At 37.6% G+C, this 20,331-nt stretch overlaps 3 protein-coding genes across 4 annotated transcripts; 1 reads left to right on the forward strand and 2 right to left on the reverse strand.

Moving 5' to 3' along the window:
* Positions 1-1,507: 1,507 nt before the first annotated feature.
* LOC135468272 (mitochondrial inner membrane protease subunit 1-like) lies at positions 1,508-8,348 on the reverse strand. Of its 2 annotated transcripts, none has more exons than XM_064746428.1 (6): positions 8,158-8,348; positions 7,223-7,389; positions 6,449-6,537; positions 5,620-5,734; positions 4,641-4,751; positions 1,508-3,462 (listed from the first exon to the last, which is right to left on the reverse strand). In XM_064746428.1, exons 2-6 carry the CDS (start codon positions 7,328-7,330, stop codon positions 3,412-3,414), a joined length of 474 nt encoding a protein of 157 aa, XP_064602498.1. In that variant the 5' UTR covers positions 7,331-7,389; positions 8,158-8,348; the 3' UTR covers positions 1,508-3,411. The 2 variants fall into 2 exon arrangements, with proteins under 2 accessions (XP_064602498.1, XP_064602497.1); XM_064746427.1 differs by having other exon boundaries at positions 8,147-8,232.
* A 5-nt stretch (positions 8,349-8,353) lies between these two features.
* LOC135468273 (stabilizer of axonemal microtubules 3-like) lies at positions 8,354-14,103 on the forward strand. Its single transcript, XM_064746429.1, has 7 exons — positions 8,354-8,557; positions 9,870-10,058; positions 11,164-11,331; positions 11,464-11,684; positions 11,982-12,098; positions 12,548-12,648; positions 13,147-14,103. The coding sequence occupies exons 1-7, from the start codon at positions 8,441-8,443 to the stop codon at positions 13,233-13,235; spliced, it is 1,002 nt and encodes a 333-aa protein (XP_064602499.1). The 5' UTR covers positions 8,354-8,440; the 3' UTR covers positions 13,236-14,103.
* Positions 14,104-14,269: 166 nt separating this feature from the next.
* LOC135468271 (uncharacterized) lies at positions 14,270-19,225 on the reverse strand. Its single transcript, XM_064746426.1, has 6 exons — positions 18,531-19,225; positions 17,670-17,772; positions 17,274-17,449; positions 16,895-17,047; positions 16,174-16,293; positions 14,270-14,960 (listed from the first exon to the last, which is right to left on the reverse strand). The coding sequence occupies exons 1-6, from the start codon at positions 19,223-19,225 to the stop codon at positions 14,828-14,830; spliced, it is 1,380 nt and encodes a 459-aa protein (XP_064602496.1). The 3' UTR covers positions 14,270-14,827.
* Positions 19,226-20,331: the final 1,106 nt, after the last annotated feature.

Here is a 20,331-nt window from a genome sequence, read left to right on the forward strand (position 1 = left end):
CAAATGGGTGAGACTGCCCAAAACAGTAACTTGTCTCGGTGAAATCATGTACCAAGTTTCAATTCAGAACAAGGCACCGTTTTGTAAAAAAAAACGAAAAACTGTCCTCGATGAAAATTAGACGAAAAGGTCACAATTTAGTTGAAAATTAGCTAAACAGCGCGAAACTAAGCTTGATCTGTAAATTGCCATGTTGAAGACAAACACATGTACATGTACTTCATTTCAGGTATATGCGTTTGAAAAAAAAACAAATGTGGACAGCTGTCAGTGCACAAAACAGAAACAACACATAATTTAGTCGAAAACACACGACAAGGCCCGAAACTCGAACTTGATGTTAAGGTAAGGCAATAACTCCACAACTATCCATGTTCCAAGATTTATTGGAAAGTCGATGGCCACACTCGCCTGAATATACAGAAGGAGCTACATGTACATGGAACCTTGCTAAGGAAAACCCATGAACATCCGCATCTTGCTGCAGACTTCCCACTTACGCCCAGAGAGGAAGCCAGCATCAGCTTGACTTGAACCGCACTGGTGAAAGGTCTCTGAGGTATTGTCCTGCGCTCTAAAGCTAACCACTAGGCCAGGGATAGTTCCGGAATGTAACTCTCTGTATCAACCATCACCGCCGAGATTTACATTCCGCAACTAGGCCACGGAGGCCCAGCCACCTAATAAAAGTTTATGTTGCACCTGCCTACCTGTAAAGAAACTATCCACTGGGTTTTATGGGAGAATAAACTCAGCCATCAGGAAACCCACTTGCAACTCGGGTTTGGAGCTGAAAGAAGTTTGAAGGAGACAAACATAGCTGTTAAGAAACCCTCTATATGGGGTTACAAGGTGCATAGTGCACACACTATGAAAGCAGGCGTCAAACCCTCGGCTTACATTTTTATCAGAAGGTCATGCACCTATCCATAAGTAATCCTTCCACTTTGGGTACTAAGATGAGCATATTTACTTGAAAAGAGCCCATCCCTTACAGTTGAAGGTCCCATGGACGTACAAACATTCAGTTGTAATTAAACTCTCTAATTGGGGTTTGAAGGTGGACACAATCAGCATGGTAACCCAGGTCGGGTCATACCTAAGCAAAATGTGACTGGGTGGGGTGTCATGTCTGGTGTCTTTGGCATGATACTTCAGAGGCAGCAACACTTTGGCTGCATGGATTCACCCTGCCATAAGAAGTCACAATATGGGTACATGCACATACACCTTTTTACTGCTCATCGTCATATAAATGAAAAATTGTTAAGTACATGTATGACATAAAACCCTAAGCATATATATATATATATATATATATATATATATATATATATATATATATATACATATATACATTATATATTATCACTATCTGCATCAAGGAGAAACTGTGTTTTTGGTCAGAAAGCTAGAGGGATACCAATTATGCGAATAATCACTGATCTGATATCTTTAACATTATTGAAGTGATTAAATACAAGAATATGTTTTAGCTGTTCTTGGTTTTAAATCTTTATTATCTGAACACTAAATGTCTGAAATAATGTACATCCGTTATGTACTGAATAATTGCCATTTATAAACTATGCATCAAAGTCCAATTCAAAGGTCATTATATACACATATGGTGGGGAATATCACAGTCAAACTGCTAAAATCTAATACAGTGTCAGGATCTAATCAAGACTAATTCTAACAAGTCTAACACGTGAATGCCAATAATTCTTAAGACAACCAACTTAACCAACTCTGCCATTACCCAGACCACTTTGTAATAATTACTGTAATTCTTCAACCTTTTCGCATGTTTGCAACATGTTTTTTAAGCATATTCTGTAGGCATTACTGTGTTGACTGATAAAATTATGCTTTTTGTGAAGCCCTGAAACTTGCCAATCCAGCCAATTTAGTTTTATCTCTAAAATGAAATTAAAAATGTGCATAAATTGCACCGAAAGTTGCCCTTTCATATGCGAAAAGGTTGAGGAATTAAGAGTAAATAACTTCAAAGGTGGTATTTTCTTTGCCAATGGGTTTATTACACATTAGGCCATGGACCAACGCTAAAAGATACTAACAATTCAGACATATAAATCCTCCCATAGAAGTACTAACCGATTTACACACTCTGTGATGACTGTAACAGAAACCTTATAATCTTTATATCACATAAATGAATACTGCCTTTACAATCTATCAAACTCTCAATCAGATTTTTATCAGACAGTTTAATCAAGTTAATAGCTTTTTACAGCCTTTTTTTGTCTTTTGTCTTCACCAATACTGTTTCCATTTGTAAAATTTCTAACTCCCTGATTCCATTTACGCTACACATTTAATCAGAATCATCTCCAGCTGTTATAATTTACAGCAGGTCTCTAGAAAACCAAAATGAATATACAAAACATGCCACTACAAATTCCAGTTATTAATTCACATGATGTCTCAGTTTGCTATAATATGGAAACACAAAATCACAATTCACCACAGACAATGTGATTCTTAAGCGTAAACACAAATATCTTTTCGTACATATTTCTCGGAAAGCAAAATCTTACAGCCAAAGAAAATGGGTGGCACAATCTTACAGCCAAGGAAACCAATCCTACATCCAGGCAAGGCACAATCCTCCAGCCAAAGAAAACAATCATGCAGCCAAGGATGCCACAATCCTATAGCAAGGGAAACACAACCCTACAGCCAGGGAGGATGGTGTGGCGTAATCATATAGCCAAGGAAACCACAATCCTACATCTAGGGATGGCACAATCCTACAGCCAAGGAAACCAATCCTACAGCCAAGGGTGGCACAATCCTACAGTCAATGAAACCAAACCTACATCCACGGGTGGCACAATCAGTCAAGATGGTACAAAAAATATAGCCAAGGAAAACAATCCTACAGCCAAGGAAACCAATCCTACAGCCAGGGGGTGGCACAATCCTACAGCCAGGGGTGATACAATCCTACAGGCAATGAAAACCAATCCTACAGTCAAGGAAACCAATCCCACATCCAGGGGTGGCACAATCCTACAGTCAAGGTGGCAAAATCCTATAGTCAAGGAAACCAACCCTACAGCCACGGATGGCACATTCCTACAGCAAGGGAAACACAACCCTTTTGTTAGGGGTGACATAATCCTACAGCCAAGGAAAGCACAATCCTACAGCCAAGGAAAGCACAATCCTACAGCCTGGATGGTTGGGGTGACATAATCCTACAGCCCCTTGAATGCACAATTGTACAGCCAGGATGGCACAATCCTACAGCCAAGGAAGGCACAATGTTTTTTTGAGACCTTGGAAGCTCAGTGTATGAATTTCTGGGTTAATGCATATAAATACAAGATGATCACAGGTTGCAGCCTCAAAATGGAAGGAGAGATACTACATCTACCGCCTTTGTCATCTTTCAGCTGGGTGTTTCAGATTTCCCATATCGTAAACTGGCCAAACCTACAAGATAGAGGGTCACTTTAAATATCATCATATATATATATATATATATGGTATGTCCTGTTTGACAGGAAGAACAGTGTCAAGCAGCCTTAACATTTCTCAAAAACTGTACATGAGATTTTTCCTCACCTGATCTAGCAAACCTCCTATTTCAAAAACAATGAAAAAGAGTGACAATCACAAAGTCATGTAGGGGAAAACTAACTTTTGGTAATATAGGAAGGCATAGGCAAAACTTAACTACGTGTATGTGATACTGCCTTAATGTCAGACCTGCTGATTTGGTATTATCAGCTTGTCACACCTTCTGATTTGCTATTATCTGACCCTTATAGCTTATTCCATCGGCTGATTTGGTATCATGATATTTATCTGACTGTTATGAGTGCTGCAGCTTAATAGACCTGCTGATTTGGTATTATGAGAATTATCTGACTGTTACAGCTTGTTAGTCCTGCTGATTTGGCATCATCTGACTGTTACAGCTTATCAGACCTGCTGATTTGGCACTATCTACCTGTTTCAGCTTAATATACATGCTGTTTTGGTATAGTCTGACTGCTACACCTTATTAGACCTGCTGATTTGGCATCATCTGACTGTTACAGCTTATCAGACCTGCTGATTTGGCACTATCTACCTGTTCAGCTTACAATACGTGCTGTTTTGGTATAGTTTGACTGCTACACCTTATTAGACCTGCTGATTTGGCATCACCTGACTGTTACAGCTTATCAGACCTGCTGATTTGGCGCTATCTACCTGTTTCAGCTTAATATACATGCTGTTTTGGTATAGTCTGACTGTTACACCTTATTGGACCAAATGCTTTGGCATGATCTGAGTGTTTCAGCTCAACATACATGCTGTTTTGGTATAGTCTGACTGTTACACCTTATTAGACCTGATGATTTGGCAACATCTGAATGTTACAGTTTATCTTACCTTCTGACTTGGTAAAAACTGAGTGTTACAAACTAATGTGAGTGCATCACCCTATACGCATTCAACAGAGACCTATATTATTTAACTTGCGGATGATCATGGGTTTCTCTGGGGCTCTGTCCGGTTTCCTACCACCATAATGCTGGCTGCTGTTGTATAAGTGAAATATTCTTGAGTATGGCGTAAAGCACCAACAGAAAATACAAAATGATACTATTTATCAAACACACCCTGTAGAAGACCCTGCTCCGGAGCAAGCCATATGGGATAGCACCATAGGTTCTGGAGTCTGTGGAGTTGGAAGTATTATCACCCTCAAGCCATACATGACCTTTAGGAACCTGAAATGAACAGAAAATTCATTACCTACACCAAGCACATACAAGGTAAGAGGAGGAATGAGATCGGGGGTGGAAAGCAAATGCTAAACTCATTCAGTACCATTCTAAAGAATGTTTAGCATACATCACTGCAGTGACATTTATGAGACAGAAAAACCAGGGAGAGCCCAGAAAGACATTTACACCTGTCTCCTGATGAACCTTCTGATGTAAAACCATGTCAGATCTAATGAGATTTGTTTGATTTACGGTACTTGGTTTTGTACACTGTCCTAAATAATATTCCACTTGTACCACTGCGGCCCGAACTTTGGCATTGGTATATTAAGAGCTGGATACGCAATCTTGCATTTCTGATGAAGGGTAATTGTAATTATGTAGCCGTCTCAACTGCCTGGCAATAACCACATTTAGCTTTTTGGCTTCCTGGCAGACATATTTACATTAAGAGACAAAGTCTCTGATTTGCTATGAGGACAATTAAAAGGCCTGGGTAGGTACATGTAGTGCTTAACCCCTGAGATTACAAATTTTATACTGGGTACCTCCACCGTATTGCCAATACTGTAACAGAAACTTCTACAGCAACATATTAAACACAATATAATTTAACAAATAAACAAAACTGTGAAAAACACAATTTACACTCCACAATGATGTTTGAATAACCCTCAACAACCTTGAACAAGAAAACAAGAACCTGTACCTAAATATATATACATGTAATTGTTTCAATACCATAATCCCCTGTTACATCTTGTAGAATAGACAGGGAAACAAGTTTAATAAATGATAGGTTTGGTCTTTTAGGGTAAACAAAAAAAAGAACCTTTAAGGAATTCAGTTTAATTGCTGAAGGAATACTTACCAATGAGTGTGTATCATTTTTGGGCATGAACACTCGATCACCCTCCATAGCAACCACACGTTTACAGATATACTGACGTGGGTTTGTCGGGGAGTGAGCGATTACTATGTCACCTCTGGAAAATACAGAAACTCAAGTTTATACTATTTTTCTCAACAAATATGCACTTTCATTTTTCACATTTATTCATCATTTCTTTTAGAGTTTTATTTGTTTATTTAATTGTTCATTGATGCCAGGATACTCAATGAATGAGCGCCCAGCAAAAAAACATTTGGCAATTTGCTGACAAACTTTCCCACATGCAACATATAGATATGGCCAGAAGAAGGGTCAATGACAAGTTGTCTTCTATGAATATTACATACACACTGTTCAAATAGCCACACAAAAGCTGTCAACCGCTTGTTGTCACCAATGCCCCATAAGCTGTCAGAGTGGAGGAATCTACAAATAGAAACCTGAAGGAAACCACAGTTATCTAGCAAGATACTAGACAAACAGAGCCCTGAAAAAAAAGACACCATATCTCACCTGATTGACCTTTCAGCCCAGAGGCAAGATATAAGGTACTGCGATTTGGTTTTAAAACTGCTTTGACTAAATTTGCTACAGGTATATTTCAAATTAATCTAAACCCCAACATACTTTAATGAGAGGTCTTGCTATATATGTATTTCAAGGCATATGCTATAAACATATGCAAAATTACTAAAAAGTTAACATAGAACATTTGTTTCATAATGTTCATGTCATCTTAATAGCATTTGGTTTCCTCTTTAGTTAAAGACTTGTCGTCAATCTCTTACAATGTAAATGCAATACTGACTTTTGTACATGGTTTCTCAGCACAGACACATGCTCTGTCAACACAATGTCATTGGTATGGATGGTTGGCTCCATGGAAGGTCCACTACACTGCAAGTACATGAAAAAACAAAGTTCAAACCAAAGTTTCTCTGACAAGAATCTCATGAAGATTTCCATGAAATTTTGGAATGGTTATCATTCAACAGGAAACTAGATTATGACACTGAAATACAGTGTATGCATTTGATGTTTTCAGAAAAGAAACTAAAGTCATTTCAAAACAATTTTGCTTCAAATTGAGTTATGTGTAAATAAGATCAACTTGATAAAAAGAATAACTCAGCAAATTAACCTCTGGAAATTTTGTAATTCACAAACTTGGTATTAAAGGGCAGTCAGACAGACCACAGTAATGCCTGTAAACCTTACAAGATGAATGTTAAAAACTGTTAATCAAACAGAATTACCCTAAATAACTACAAATTTTATTCATGATTAGCTTGCCCATTTTGCATGATTCTGAGAGTTCTATTGATTTTAGAAAGGTATTTTGAGGTTGGCTGGGGACATGGGATCATATTCTACTGGAAAATTTTAAGTTTCAGCACCAAAAATAATGTCTTGTGACGTTCATTTGCCTCTAAAAATGCATTTTTGTGGCTGAAATTCAGTTAGGATACATGTATCTGCAATATGTGTAGCAACCTTCACAACAAAGAACACCCAACTGAAGAAATGTTACTAGCTGTGTTGAATGCTGCAGAAGACCAATAATTCATAGCTGTCAACTTACCACAACAAAGTCAGCACCATACTCCAAGGCACAGTGAGCAATGCAACCATATTGCACCAGGTAACCTAAAACTCCACTACATCGGAGGATGAAGCGTGGGATGTACATCCTAGCACTGCAAACCGAGTCACTGGGGGAAACTCAAAGTTGTTATCCACATGGTTACTCTGTGACAGAAAGCAGTACATATGATAGTTCTCAAATGGATATTGCCGCTGTAATTCTAGTACATTGTGTTCACAGGCATATTAGATAGAGCTGAAAAAAAAAATACAGGGCCATATCTTGAAGAACATTACAGGTTCTGATCCCAACTTTTAATGGCACCGTGACTGTGCACAAATAAATTTCAAAAATGCAACTCAAAATGATGCTTTCTAAGAGCTTTAGTCTGTGAATGAAAGAAATTTATTTGAAAAATTTTTTCATGTGAAAACTTTATATTTTATATATTTTTGTTTAAATTTACTAGTTAGTTTTAATACAGGCTGCATAGTTTAGGTGGCTCAAATTAGAATGGGAGCTCAAACATTTTCCAAAACTAAACACTTTACAAAACTAAACTGACTCCAAATATGGCCCCGACTTACGTCGCTTTCTGCCATATTGAAAACTCAATTCTGAAAGTGACAGGGTACGTGTTTGTAGTTCAATAACTTCATGATCCCCTGGCTCTAGAAAGCTCTAAACCTTGACTAACCACGGATGAGGGGGAGGGTGGGGTGGGGTGGGGGGGGGGGGCTAGTGGTAGTGTAAATGAAAGTGTAGAGCTATCTAGAGCCTGGGACTGTATATAATAGTCCCAGCTAGAGCTGATCAGCTAATGATCACCAAGATTCGAATTCGAACACGAAGGGCAATTTTCATAAACATCTCTGCTTTGACACTATTAACAAACACATTGCATCTTTTCCTGCCAGATACTGGCTGAAAACCTTATGTTTCTTGCGCCGATGTCTTTCGAATGACTATCATCTAGTGTTCTTCTGCGTCACTCATCCTTGTCAAATGGCATGCTGGATGCATGTGTTATGTTGTTGTTGTTGCTGTCGTGCTTCGGACCTTTCCGTTATTTTCCGGCACGCCTCGGACTTTCTACCCAGAGTGCAAGGTGAAACGTTCACATGGTAACTAGGGAAGCCGTGTTCCACAACAACAAGGCCGGCTGAACTGAGACTCTTATCATTTGAGGGCTTCGTCCGGCAAAAATAGGAGAAAATGCCCAAAGACATCATATACGCCACTGGTGACCGGCGCCAAGACTGGCACCAAACTACCACGGAAGTAGCACACCACTACAGGCCAGGATATTACTTCCCTAGCTCTAAATTCCAGGTAGGTTTTACAACTTGAAGTTAACTTTTTCATTGAATGCTGAATGACATTGACGTGAAGAAGGGTCCACAAACTGATACTCCCTAACTAACGGTCAAAACTGTCACTGTCACCTGTGGATAAATGTACACGCTTTAAAAATAGTAAGGTGTCTTCAGTCTGTAAGACAGACCAGAGCAGAGGTACATTTAAAATAAAAACTGTGGTTTTATTATATTGGCATTGATTGCATGATATAATGTGTATGTTTCACACGTAGGCCTTCTTGATCTTCTTGCGTGATGAAATAATCATATTCCATAATTAATTTGCCAAATGATTTATGTGAACTTTACAGGCTCGAGAAATGGTTTGTATAAATTTACAAGAAATTTCTCTTTGTTTTAGTCGCATAGAAAGGCATAACACCTAGAGTACCATATATGAGACAAATGTTTAACATTTGTGCTCTTAGTTTAAAGATACCAGTGCATGTAGGTCTGTTACTTGAAATCTACTCGTACATTTGCTCATCATTTTTGCCTTTTCATTTCCAGTTGTTACATGCTGGAAGTTCATTATGTTGTCTCACACATTCTCAACATAGTCTTGTTATTAATAAGTAGAGGTTGGTGTGCAAACCTGTGCACGTTAGAAATTAATTATATCTGTATATGCCTACATTATGAAAATGTAACATCAATGTACATCCTTACAATGATCACTGTGTGAGACAAAATTATAATAATTATATATAGTTGATAGAATGAAGGCTTTTTTGTGTCAGTAGTGTACATTTTGTATTACTTCACTGTTTGCCACTGTTTCAGATTGCTATTTGTAATACTAACAATGAACTAGTTGTGTACATGTAGCATACATGTATGTAAATCAAAATACATGTGTATATGGCATCACATTATTAAATGTAAATTACAGTACCGGTACAGTATTTACCTTATAAAGAGTATGAACTGATGTGAAATAAATAAATGTTTTGCATCCATCTAAAGATTGTTTAAAATACTTTTTAATGAAAGACAAAACATCCTTTTATTAGGATTTTTATTCTAATGCAAATTATACCCTCATTATTTATCTACCAGTGTTCAACATTTGAAACAGATTCTAATGTCAGTTTTAAAGTGTAAATAATGCAGTAAGCATCCATGATTTTTTGTGAGCATTTTATTGATAAATCATAACTTCACTCATTGTGTTATTACATCAAAGAATTTGATTGTTTAAGTGTCTTTTGTGGGAGTTTGACAGTTACTTAGAAAAAGACTTTACCTTATTACCCTTATCGGGTTACTGTTTTTTTTTCTTTCAGGCAGTGCTGTATGAACCTCTCCCATCTGATTTAGCTAAACCTGACCAAATCACAAACGACCAAAAGTATGGAACAACAACAGGAACATTTCATGACAGAAAATACAAAGATGGGAAATATGGAAACACCCCGCATGTCAAAGCACCAAGTCTCAGAAAAGTCAATTACATCAAGGACCATGTAGAACAGGTACTGTATTGTACTTAATGGGGATATCATCACTAGTATTTGAGACATCACATCACTTATTCAAACATAAGACAGGTGAAAAATAACGAGGGAATGTGTAGGAACTGAAGAACAATGGACAATATTCTAAAAACTGTGCTTGCTAATGATCAGAAATTATGGTGTGTTAAAGCAACACAATCCACACAATATGGATGAAATTGTAAACACCAACAAAGCGTAGTTTCAAACTTGTGTCACCGTTAGTTTTCACTAACTTCCAAGTTTAATATTCAGACTATATCTTCTATATATTTACATCATCTGCACGTGTAAAGCCTGTAGGCACGAGTGAAACAGCAAGTGCCCAGATGCGAGAAGATTTGACTAGCTGTTCAGAGAATTTTAACATTATAATTCTTTTCACTGTAAGTCGACATTTGCCTTTAAATTTTAACTCCTTTTCTTAGAAAATATGCATCATTTGCCATTTTGTCTTTTTAGAGCATTAAAGCAGTCATATTGAGCCATTGTTTATGTAAATTCTGAACACCCAAAACTACCTAAAATTGATTCCAAAGGGGTCTGTTGGCTGCAGGAGGATGGTTTGTTTGGAAGGTAGAATGATAACCCTACTAGAAAAATGTGAGTTTTAGCACCAAATAAACTATTTTGTGACATTTATATTCCTCTGAAAATACCCTTTTTTGGGCTAAATTTCAGGCCATTTATAGTAAAAAATGAGGGAGTAAGCCAATATCACATGTTGAGCCAATATTACATTCATGTCAAGACATTCCCAAAACGTGTTGATTGTAATAAACTGTGTCATTTTCTGCCAGCAGTATCTTCCACATTTGCATGGCTTAAGTGCACCTTCAAATTTACTGATTATAGCTGTACATTGATACATGTTACTTTTATTAAGGACCTCACATAAAATAGTAACATGTACAGACACCATTATTAACAAACGTTACATTAAAAAAAATCAAACTATTCGGAAGCATTTCATTCAAGCCAACTTTTAACTGCTTTAGAGAAAGCACCAGGTAATAAATAGTTTTCTTCATTGTTAGTACACTTGTGTGTAATTTGATGTTCATGTTTATTGTTTTCTTAACAGCTTGGCTCAGGAGGATGGAAGAAACCACTGACAATGGGAAACCAGATGTCAGAAACCCGTGAACAGTATCAAGCCAAGCCTGGACTCAAAGACCACTATAAGTTTGATGATGTCTTTGTCCCCCCTTCATTCCTTGTCCACGATCACCATAATAATGGCCCCTCAAAGGTTTGTACTATTACTTGTCAACTTGTAGGTATACAATACATTTCCATTATTAAATACATACGTATATAATTAGCACAGGCAGCAGTATTGGCTTTGTTGTAATATTGTGTATTGACATTTACATCTTTGCAGTACGGTCAGGCATCTTCACAAAACCCTAAGCTGCAGGGTGAACCATGGTATGTAAAGGACAAGAGCTTACTGCGTTTGCTGGACCCATACTGCACAACAACTCAGCGAGACCACAGATACTTCACTCCAAGTGAACTGAAGAAATACCCAAAGAAGGACATAGCTACATATTGGCAGTGTGAAGAATACCCCAAGTCTTGGGGACATGGCCTAAAACACAAGTGAGCTAGTGTTATATGTTGTGTACACACCTGAAATCTGCCATTTGTCTGTCCGCTTTAAAGTGTTGTTGAGTTAGAGTTCGTCAATCATCAGATTGAATAAATTGATCGGAAATAATTTTGTTAGGCAATGGTACATTTCCTCCGAGTTCCAACAGGTGACCTAGATGAGAACTTTGCTATCAGTGACATGTGGTATAAGCACACATTTATTAACATTAATATATAAGAGTTTTGATACTTAATTCAATTTTGGTTTAGTGACAATTGAATAAACCTGTACTACATTTATTCCAGCCCTGTCCCTAAAGATACAGTGCCACGAGAACGCCTGCCAATGAGAGACCCGATTTGGTTTAAGACACCAACCAAAATCCCTCGTATACCCAAATCCCTGGTTCCAGTCCCGCACACGTAAGTAAAAACATGCATAGCAAAATAAAATATTCACAGGTGTGGCCTGTCACTATTCAATTTTTCACGTTGGCATTGCGTATAACAATAACAACTAGATTATCTCCCTTTAATCCGCTTCATTGTATGTTGCCTTCCCTTGATATGAAATTGTAACATGCTAAGTCTTTCACCGACCTTGATCTGAGCTTTCATAACATAAATAATTCAGTATTGTAAATTAATGTGATGGTTATAAAATATCCTTGGATACCCAAAGATGTGTTGAGGCGGTGATAAAATATTACATTGTTACATTTTACATCATTATCATCATAAACACACCATAAAAGTGTGTGATTCACATGCTTGTTAAAAGTTTACCAGCAGAAGACACCATCAGCATTTCATACAGGTACGTACATCGAACCACAGCTCATTTTTGCAACAAAATTCCTCTGTCCTTTCAGTGGATTGAAATCTGAACAAATGGCATCATTCACACGGCCCTCTGATGTGAGAATGAAGGAGAATTACTTCTGTCCCGTAGACACACCTTTCGTATTACCAGGTATGTGTATGCAATACTATACATATATCACGTGCTTGTAACCAGTTTATCTGGATGTTTTTTCTACCTTCAACTTTTCGGTGGAGTTCAAGTTAACCACAGAAATGTGAATTGGAACATTGTGACGTCAATTTGTGACAGTGCATTTATCTGACTGTCAATGTCACAAAAATTGCTAACTTTTTGGGAAACCTCGAATGATGTTATGACATTCTGTTCTTAAGAGTAAAAGGCAAATAGGTGATAGAGATTTTCTCTGTTACATCACATTAGACATTTGTAAAGATGAATATTAAAAATATATAATGAATTATCTTCACAAAGAAAACTTGCACAAGCAGTTTTTTTGTGAAAATTCAGAGCTTGCAGTTCACCTATAAAAATTGGACAAATAATCTGATAATGCATGGTACTTCCAGTCAGGCAGGTACCAGTAGTGACAGGTAGTGGCATCAGAAGATGGATTTGTTGTTAAAATATTTGTATTTATCTTTTCAGATCCTGGCAGCAAATCTGTGATGACAGCACCAAAAATGTACATGACGGAATATGAAAATGTGGGCAGTGGAAAACCAATCACAGTTTAACTTTGCAGATGAAAATGTTATGAGACACCATTTTGCAGGACATAAAACCAAAATCACACACTTAAATGTGATGTAATTTGGCTAGATGACAATATAGCACAAAAAACTTTGTGGTCCCAAAAAGCAGTGAAGTTGGAGATTCAAAAATTGTATATTTACATTTTTTATGTAAAAATGTTTTACAGTTTTTAAATATATTTCACGATTTTTGTCTGCTTCAGTATTGATAAAACAGCATTATTTTATACACAGCTTTTTACCCCAGCCTTTCTTGTATACTGTTATGAGTATCATTCTGATGTCATATGACTAAAATATATCTTGCCCACTCATTTTCGTTTTTCGTAACAATGTGCAAGAAAGGCAGTATGGCCGACTGATTACTTTGTAAATGAAATGTCAATTTATTCCACAACTCAAGCAGTATTGAATGTGCTACACACAGAAATGATTTCCCAAAAAACTGTTGCTACTGTAAAGAGTAAAACACGTGTTCTAAGGATGATTTTATAACTGATGACAGATTTTAGAAAGATTTTTATGTCCGTGTATTGTACAGATATAAAGCTTTATTCTTTACAAAACCTACCAGTAATCTGGGTTTAGTTTGATTTACATTTAAGTCCGTCCTTTTCATATACTTACATCCCATTTACTGATGTAGCCTATGATTGCCTTTATTATTTGATTTAATTCACATGATCCTGTAGCATGTGTGCTTTTCACTTGACAGTTTCCTTGTGAAATTCCCAGATCAAGCTTACGACTGAAACATTGAGTTGTTTTTGTTTGTACATAAAATTCCATGCTATGGATTTATTTTAATAATTGTACAAATGGTAAAATATACCCCATGTAATTGGAAAAAAGAGAAGACATTTGTTTTGTGTTCATATTTTGTCACTTGTATTTTGTATTAAAAACACCATTCAAGAACATACTGATCAGAGACACAATTGATGCATTCTTGGAACATGCACATAGGACAGGGACTCCTATGTGGACGGTTCAAACAGGGACATTTGGATAAAGCATGCTCTCACTGCAGCTGATGCATACCTGACAACTGAGGTCAGAACTCAAATCCAGCTCTTGCCTGTTTAAGTGTGGCGCTTCAAGTCAGATGCTTTTTAAGTACGTGGCAAACAGGGTGACTTACCCTGGGCTGCAGCCTGGTTTCCTCCACTAGAAAAAAAGGACATGTCAGGTACAGCATTAAAACCCCACTCAAATATATCAATGTAAGTGTCACTGGTGGGCATGAATCAACAGCCTTTATTAACACAACAAGTTTGAATCCATGGACTGGTTTGCCTTTATACATGTATGAGGGTAACAGGTCCAGGTACTGGCTGGAGTATGACAAGGCCAACATTGTTTCCTGGGACCACATTTTCATGGAATTTCACCACTCCTTTTCCTAAAGGAAATCTGCCCACAAAATCTTGGTGAGTCTAGCAGGCTTTTGCCTAATAAGAACAGGAAGCACAGAGCACAATATTTAAATTGCTGTACTTGTGTTGATCCCACGGGAGAATGAGTATTCAGGTTGCACACTAATGTGGATTCCAATATGTCCATAATGTCTGTTGTTATGTCTGTTCTGGAGGGTATGACAGGAAGTTATCATAGCGCAGCTTCAGTAACCAAGCCTCTGTCTGTCTCCTCATCTCATCTGAGGGTTCCTCCACATCACATTTGTTAGCTTCTATAACTTCCAGTAACCTGTAAAGTTGTGAATTGTAGCTGATTTATTTACTTATTCATTTTTTTATTTGACATGTAACATCATACTCAACTATTTTCCCCTTGTACCAATGTCCATCAATTTTATGGGTGGTACAAAGAGCCTTAGAGGGGAAAACCACAGTTCTTTGGCAATTTACTGACCAACTTTCCAACGTGATGTGCACATATGGACATCATACTGGTAAAAAACAACTGATCTTTAGCCAATGTTAGACAGTGTGAAAGGCCTCACAAAGGCGTCACCGACCGCCTACTGTCACCCAGGCTCCATGTGAGAATGAGCCAATCTACAAATTCCCTCTTCAAGGCCAACATTGATCTGACACCTTGTGAGACCTGGATTGTATTTTACAGGGAATACACACACGAACACAAATGCCTTGGTGAGCTTGACCAACAAAAACATCAATTTGTATTTCCTACATCAGACCAAATTGCTAAAGACAGGCTGAGTCATTGGTATTACTGCAATTTTAGAACTATTACAAATAACGATGCTTTTATTAAAAGGCTAATCCTGTAATCCTGGCGAAGAATCTAAATCTCCAATTCCTGAAGTTTCAACTGAATCTTAGACATCAACACATAAAGATTCAAAACTATCTGGCCGCCATAAGACTTAGAAAAATGAAATATAGGATATCAGTTGCAGGTTACACAAGTACACACAGACATCCATGATTTCAGAAATATGAGAAATTTTACATTCCAAGGGCACTTTGCCAGTTACAAAATTTTGTACAATATACAAGTAATCATACCCTGCAGAGACAGGTTTTTTTATTATCCCACATCAGACAGATTACTTTGCTTTTCATTGGACAGCAACATGTACATTCCCATATCCTGTAGCCATTGTCATGTCTGCTGATTAGGTTATCTCCCTTTGTTCACGTGATAATGGTCACATAACTGAAATAATTCGCCCATATATCAATCTTCTGTGCTGAATTGATGCGTCTTTAGAAGGATAAATTCATTTACATGATTACTCGTTAACAGGATGCAGAAATAGATGGTGTCAGTAACCCTCATATTGGGTGAGGCGTTAGAGGGTTGCTGACACCCATATATTTCCATATCTTATCATTCAGTAACCAAGCAACTACTAGAGCACACTGCTGAGTAAGTGTGATGGATAGCTCTACATGTGCTTAGCAATATAGGCGTGTAGAAAAGGACTACATACTCTTCTATCAGTTGCCTGGCCTCCAGACCAGTTATCTCCCCTCTCCTGACTTTCAGTAACTGTTGTCTTTCCAAGCTCTCCTCCTCTCTGTATACACACAGCCGCTTAAGGGTCACATCCCTGTTGCCAAACCAGAGCATGATTTAAAACCATTTCTTACATAGTCAACATACAAACAACGAAACATAAACTGCAAAAAATAGTAAAGAAATCCCCCAAACCACAGAAGTGAAATCAGAGAGTTTATATCCAAAATGATATATTTGATATGGTTTTAGAACTTAATCTGAGGAGCCACATTAAAAATCTGTGCACAAAATTTCATCCAAACCAGACAATATCTGATGCAGTTATTGCACAGAAAACTACATCAAATCAAATTCAAGGAAATTATTAAATTTTATGCAAAGGCTCTGGTTGATCTGAGGTTAAAACACAATATACCTGAACACAAAATGTTATCAAAATCAGACAATATTTGAAATAGTTATTGCACAGAAACCCAGGTGGGACAGACGGACAGACAGGTTTATATTAATATCTCTGAAGTATGAACTGAAAAAAGTATACAAATCCCTTTCTATGTGAATGAAAAAATTCTACTCTAAAATGCAAAATTTGTCAAAGGTATGAAAAAAAAATTATTGTTTTTTTATAATTAGTGATACATGCTATACAGAAGATTAGTGCTTTGGGCAGTAGATAGAAGCAGAATACCTACCTTGCATTTTGTAACAAACGCAAAATGATGTATACAAGCTTGGAGAGTTTTGGAGTGAGAAGATTGTGTGGACTTTGATCCTTCATCCACTTTTCAAACTGTTTCAGACCTTTTGATCCCAGGCCATCCCTTAGGTATTTCTCCAGGCATAAACTGTAAATGTGGAAAGTCATACTACATGCATTAAGGTACAGCATGTAATATGATGTAAACATATTTGCTATGTTGACATAAATTTGGTGTTAATCAGTGGAGATGTACCTGTGCTATGTATTTTGTAGCTTGGGTCCAGATATCATTTTTTTTTCTATTTCTCCCTTGAAAAGGTAAATTGATGTGACTAACCGTATAATGAGAAACCTGTCCCTTAAAAACTCACCTGTGTAGAAACAAGTCTCGATGAGCCAAGAATTGCCTCCACCTGTCACTGCAATGTGTGATGGAGGATGGATGTAAAAACAAGGTCTCCACACATCTTGGGTCTCCCTGAGTCAGCAGTTCACAATAACGATGAACTTCATGTACTGTGTAGTCATAACTCTCTCCTTCTCTGTTCTACATGGAAATGAAAGACTGATGTAAAAACATGGTTTCTACACATCTGGGTGTCTCCCTGAGTCAGCAGTTCACAATAATCAAGCACTGTTTTATTATCAGAGAAAGAGAATGGTTGAGCAGCTGGATATGTCACAGAACTAATTAAAACAATCATAAGAAAAAATGAAAAGCAAATAAAAATTATGAAAAAGAATTTTAAAAGCTGTACCTAGCATACCTTTATTGTGTGTTTAGGAGGTTCCAGTCCCAGCACAGCTTTGGTATCCGCTTGATACACAATAAACATATCCATATCACTGTCAGCTCTGTGTAGGTTATACCTGTAATATACAAGCAGAATTTAGCACTGCAGGTTTGCAAATGTACATAAATACAGCGATTCACAGAAGTCCAACTTCTTACTACCACACCAGGTATTAAAATTTCATTATGTTTTGCTACTTTTTTTTTCAAAGAGATAGTCAGTTCTATATGTTAATACTTCAGTTCACAAGTGTTCTAACTTCGATTTTTTTTTCAGTTTTTTAAGTATTCTTGTAGTAAGAATGGATGTGCTAGTACATGAATCCCTGGAATATTGCCAGGTATGTGATGTTCAATGGATAATCATCAAGTTACCATACATGAATACAAATTCTACTACTACTGTCATTTTTACACGACATGACTGATGACTGATGACTTGTGCATGTAGATGGTCAGACCTCTCTGGCCCGATCAGCTAAATAAATGTTCTTGCCACAACCGATAGTCCACTGACAGCGGCTGCATGTCTATTAAATTTGTTTGTAAACATGGTAATAGAGAGAAGGTTTACTCAAGGTATGTGTACTTCATTTTTCTCCATCCATAAACCTGACTACTGCTGCATAAATGAAATACTCTTGAGTAGACCTACACATATAGTGTCAAAACATCAATAAATAATGTGTACCGAGATACAGCTTATGTATGCCTTGGGTATAGTATCCATACTATATCCCAGCATACACCAGCTTTAACAAAGCTTTATTTCCTTCTGAAATACAATTAGTGAATGTCAGCATATTTGTGAAGATGACATGCATGTAGACTCTACCTTTGACTTCCAAACGGACAAGCCAAAAGGACTTTACCCAGATCTCTTTCTACTTTTTCAACAAGGCTTCTCCATGTCGACTGAAAATCAAGGTGTTCTTTAACACCTTTCAAAAATGGCCCTGGTTGTTTACTAAGCTGTGCCGCTTCTTTTTCTTTCTGTTTCTCACTCAAATGATTGTAATGTTCTTCAATCATGATCCAAATTTTCTCACCAACATCTTCCGGCAATTCTTGTAAATTTCTACATTTATTGACGGGCTGTCCATCAAAACAACAAAGTTCAGATGTTGTCTGTGAAGACAAGCATCTTTCCCCAAATTTCCTGATGAAAACCGTCCGCCAGCGAACTCGAAACCGGTGCCAGATTACTGAGTTTGAGCTTTTGTCAGTGTCACTGTCTGGCTTCATATCAACGGCAGTCCGACTGACAAGATCATCATGGCTCGCATTTTCCGTACCGTCCAAATTACTAATTACTTCACCAGGAGCACTAATCATCTCACAGACCCCGTGCCACCCATGGCAGTTGTTGACACTGAACACAAGTATAACTGTCCCCTCCCCGAGGGCCTTAGTAAGTGTTTCCCGAGGGTTAGGGAATGAGTCTCGATCTTTACAAGCCCACACGCCGGACTCCACACACTGGCGAAGAGATGCTATTGTAGCGCATTTACACACGAAATAACGCACCATTTTGAACCCTTGTAGCTCTTACCCACAGCTGAATTCTACTAGAGCTTTGATTTCGAGCATATCGTCTAAAAATGCCGTTACAGTGTTAAAGCATCTGCTAAAATTGCATAACGTGTTGACATGCTTGACAGCGCCCTCTGGACTCGATTTTGTAAGACGTGCGCTGGTTAGCACAGGAAGAGTGAGGAGCCAATCAAAAGTACTGTTACAAACTTCAAGCATCTTTGATACCCACGTGGTAATGTTTACAAATGAGAGGGGATTCCTCTGTGCACGGCTCGCCATTTTTAAATGACAAATCTTTGTTGTGCTGGTCTTCTTTACGAATTTCAGAGTAAACGCTTATTATCACCAAGACCCCAGGAAAGTTAAAATCGGGAAAATCCAAAACTTATGTCCTTTAAACTCGGACTCCCGTATTCCTCAAAAATTCCTGGAAATATTCACACTTGTTCTCTAGCCATTTCATTGGTCAACGTGCCTCAGTCGTGTGATGAAGAATTCTCACGAAACAAACCCACTGTATATCAATGTTCTGATGGAGTTCCGAGATAAAGAGGTATATTTACTAGACATCCTAGAACCACTCAATCAGTTACTGAGAAAGGAATGGGTGTAGTTAGTCGTATTAAATATCTTGATGTCATAATTATTATAATCTTCATAAACTCTCACTATATATGCCTCTATATGAATACCGCATATGTTTTATTTATTTATTTGATTATTTTCTACACTCTACTCATGATTATTTTACTTATACGACGGCGGCCAGCATTATGGAGGGAGGAAACCCATGAACAGGTTAATTTTCTGGCAGACCTTCCCTCGTACGACCGAAGAAGCAGCCAGGAAGAGCTGAACTTGAACCCACATCGACCAGATTGATGACAGGCTCCTGGGTATTTGCGCCGCCCTTGCACGCGAACATCCCGGCCACGGATACACATAAACATGAATCCAAAGGTTACACCCTATTTTAGCCACCTCCTAGCTTGAAGGTGCATTGATATATTGTAGATAATCACAATGAAAAAGAAACAGTTTAATACATATACATGTATATATAATGACAACTAAATTTACTCGAACCCATAGTCATTAAG

Source organism: Liolophura sinensis, chromosome 6 (assembly GCF_032854445.1).
Source record: "Liolophura sinensis isolate JHLJ2023 chromosome 6, CUHK_Ljap_v2, whole genome shotgun sequence".
Taxonomy (NCBI): Eukaryota; Metazoa; Mollusca; class Polyplacophora; order Chitonida; family Chitonidae; genus Liolophura; species Liolophura sinensis.

Coding starts and splice junctions, on each gene's coding strand:
- LOC135468273 (XM_064746429.1), top strand. CDS start 8,441: ATGCCCAAAGACATCATATACGCCACTGGTGACCGGCGCCAAGACTGG. Junction 11,332..11,463: donor ATAATAATGGCCCCTCAAAG/GTTTGTACTATT, acceptor ACATCTTTGCAG/TACGGTCAGGCATCTTCACA. Junction 11,685..11,981: donor GGACATGGCCTAAAACACAA/GTGAGCTAGTGT, acceptor CATTTATTCCAG/CCCTGTCCCTAAAGATACAG.
- LOC135468272 (XM_064746428.1), bottom strand. CDS start 7,330: ATGTACATCCCACGCTTCATCCTCCGATGTAGTGGAGTTTTAGGTTAC. Junction 6,538..7,222: donor ATGGTGCTGACTTTGTTGTG/GTAAGTTGACAG, acceptor ATGTACTTGCAG/TGTAGTGGACCTTCCATGGA. Junction 5,735..6,448: donor CTGAGAAACCATGTACAAAA/GTCAGTATTGCA, acceptor TGTATTTTCCAG/AGGTGACATAGTAATCGCTC.
- LOC135468271 (XM_064746426.1), bottom strand. CDS start 19,225: ATGGTGCGTTATTTCGTGTGTAAATGCGCTACAATAGCATCTCTTCGC. Junction 17,048..17,273: donor CGAGACTTGTTTCTACACAG/GTGAGTTTTTAA, acceptor CCACATTTACAG/TTTATGCCTGGAGAAATACC. Junction 16,294..16,894: donor CGTTTGTTACAAAATGCAAG/GTAGGTATTCTG, acceptor GTTTGGCAACAG/GGATGTGACCCTTAAGCGGC.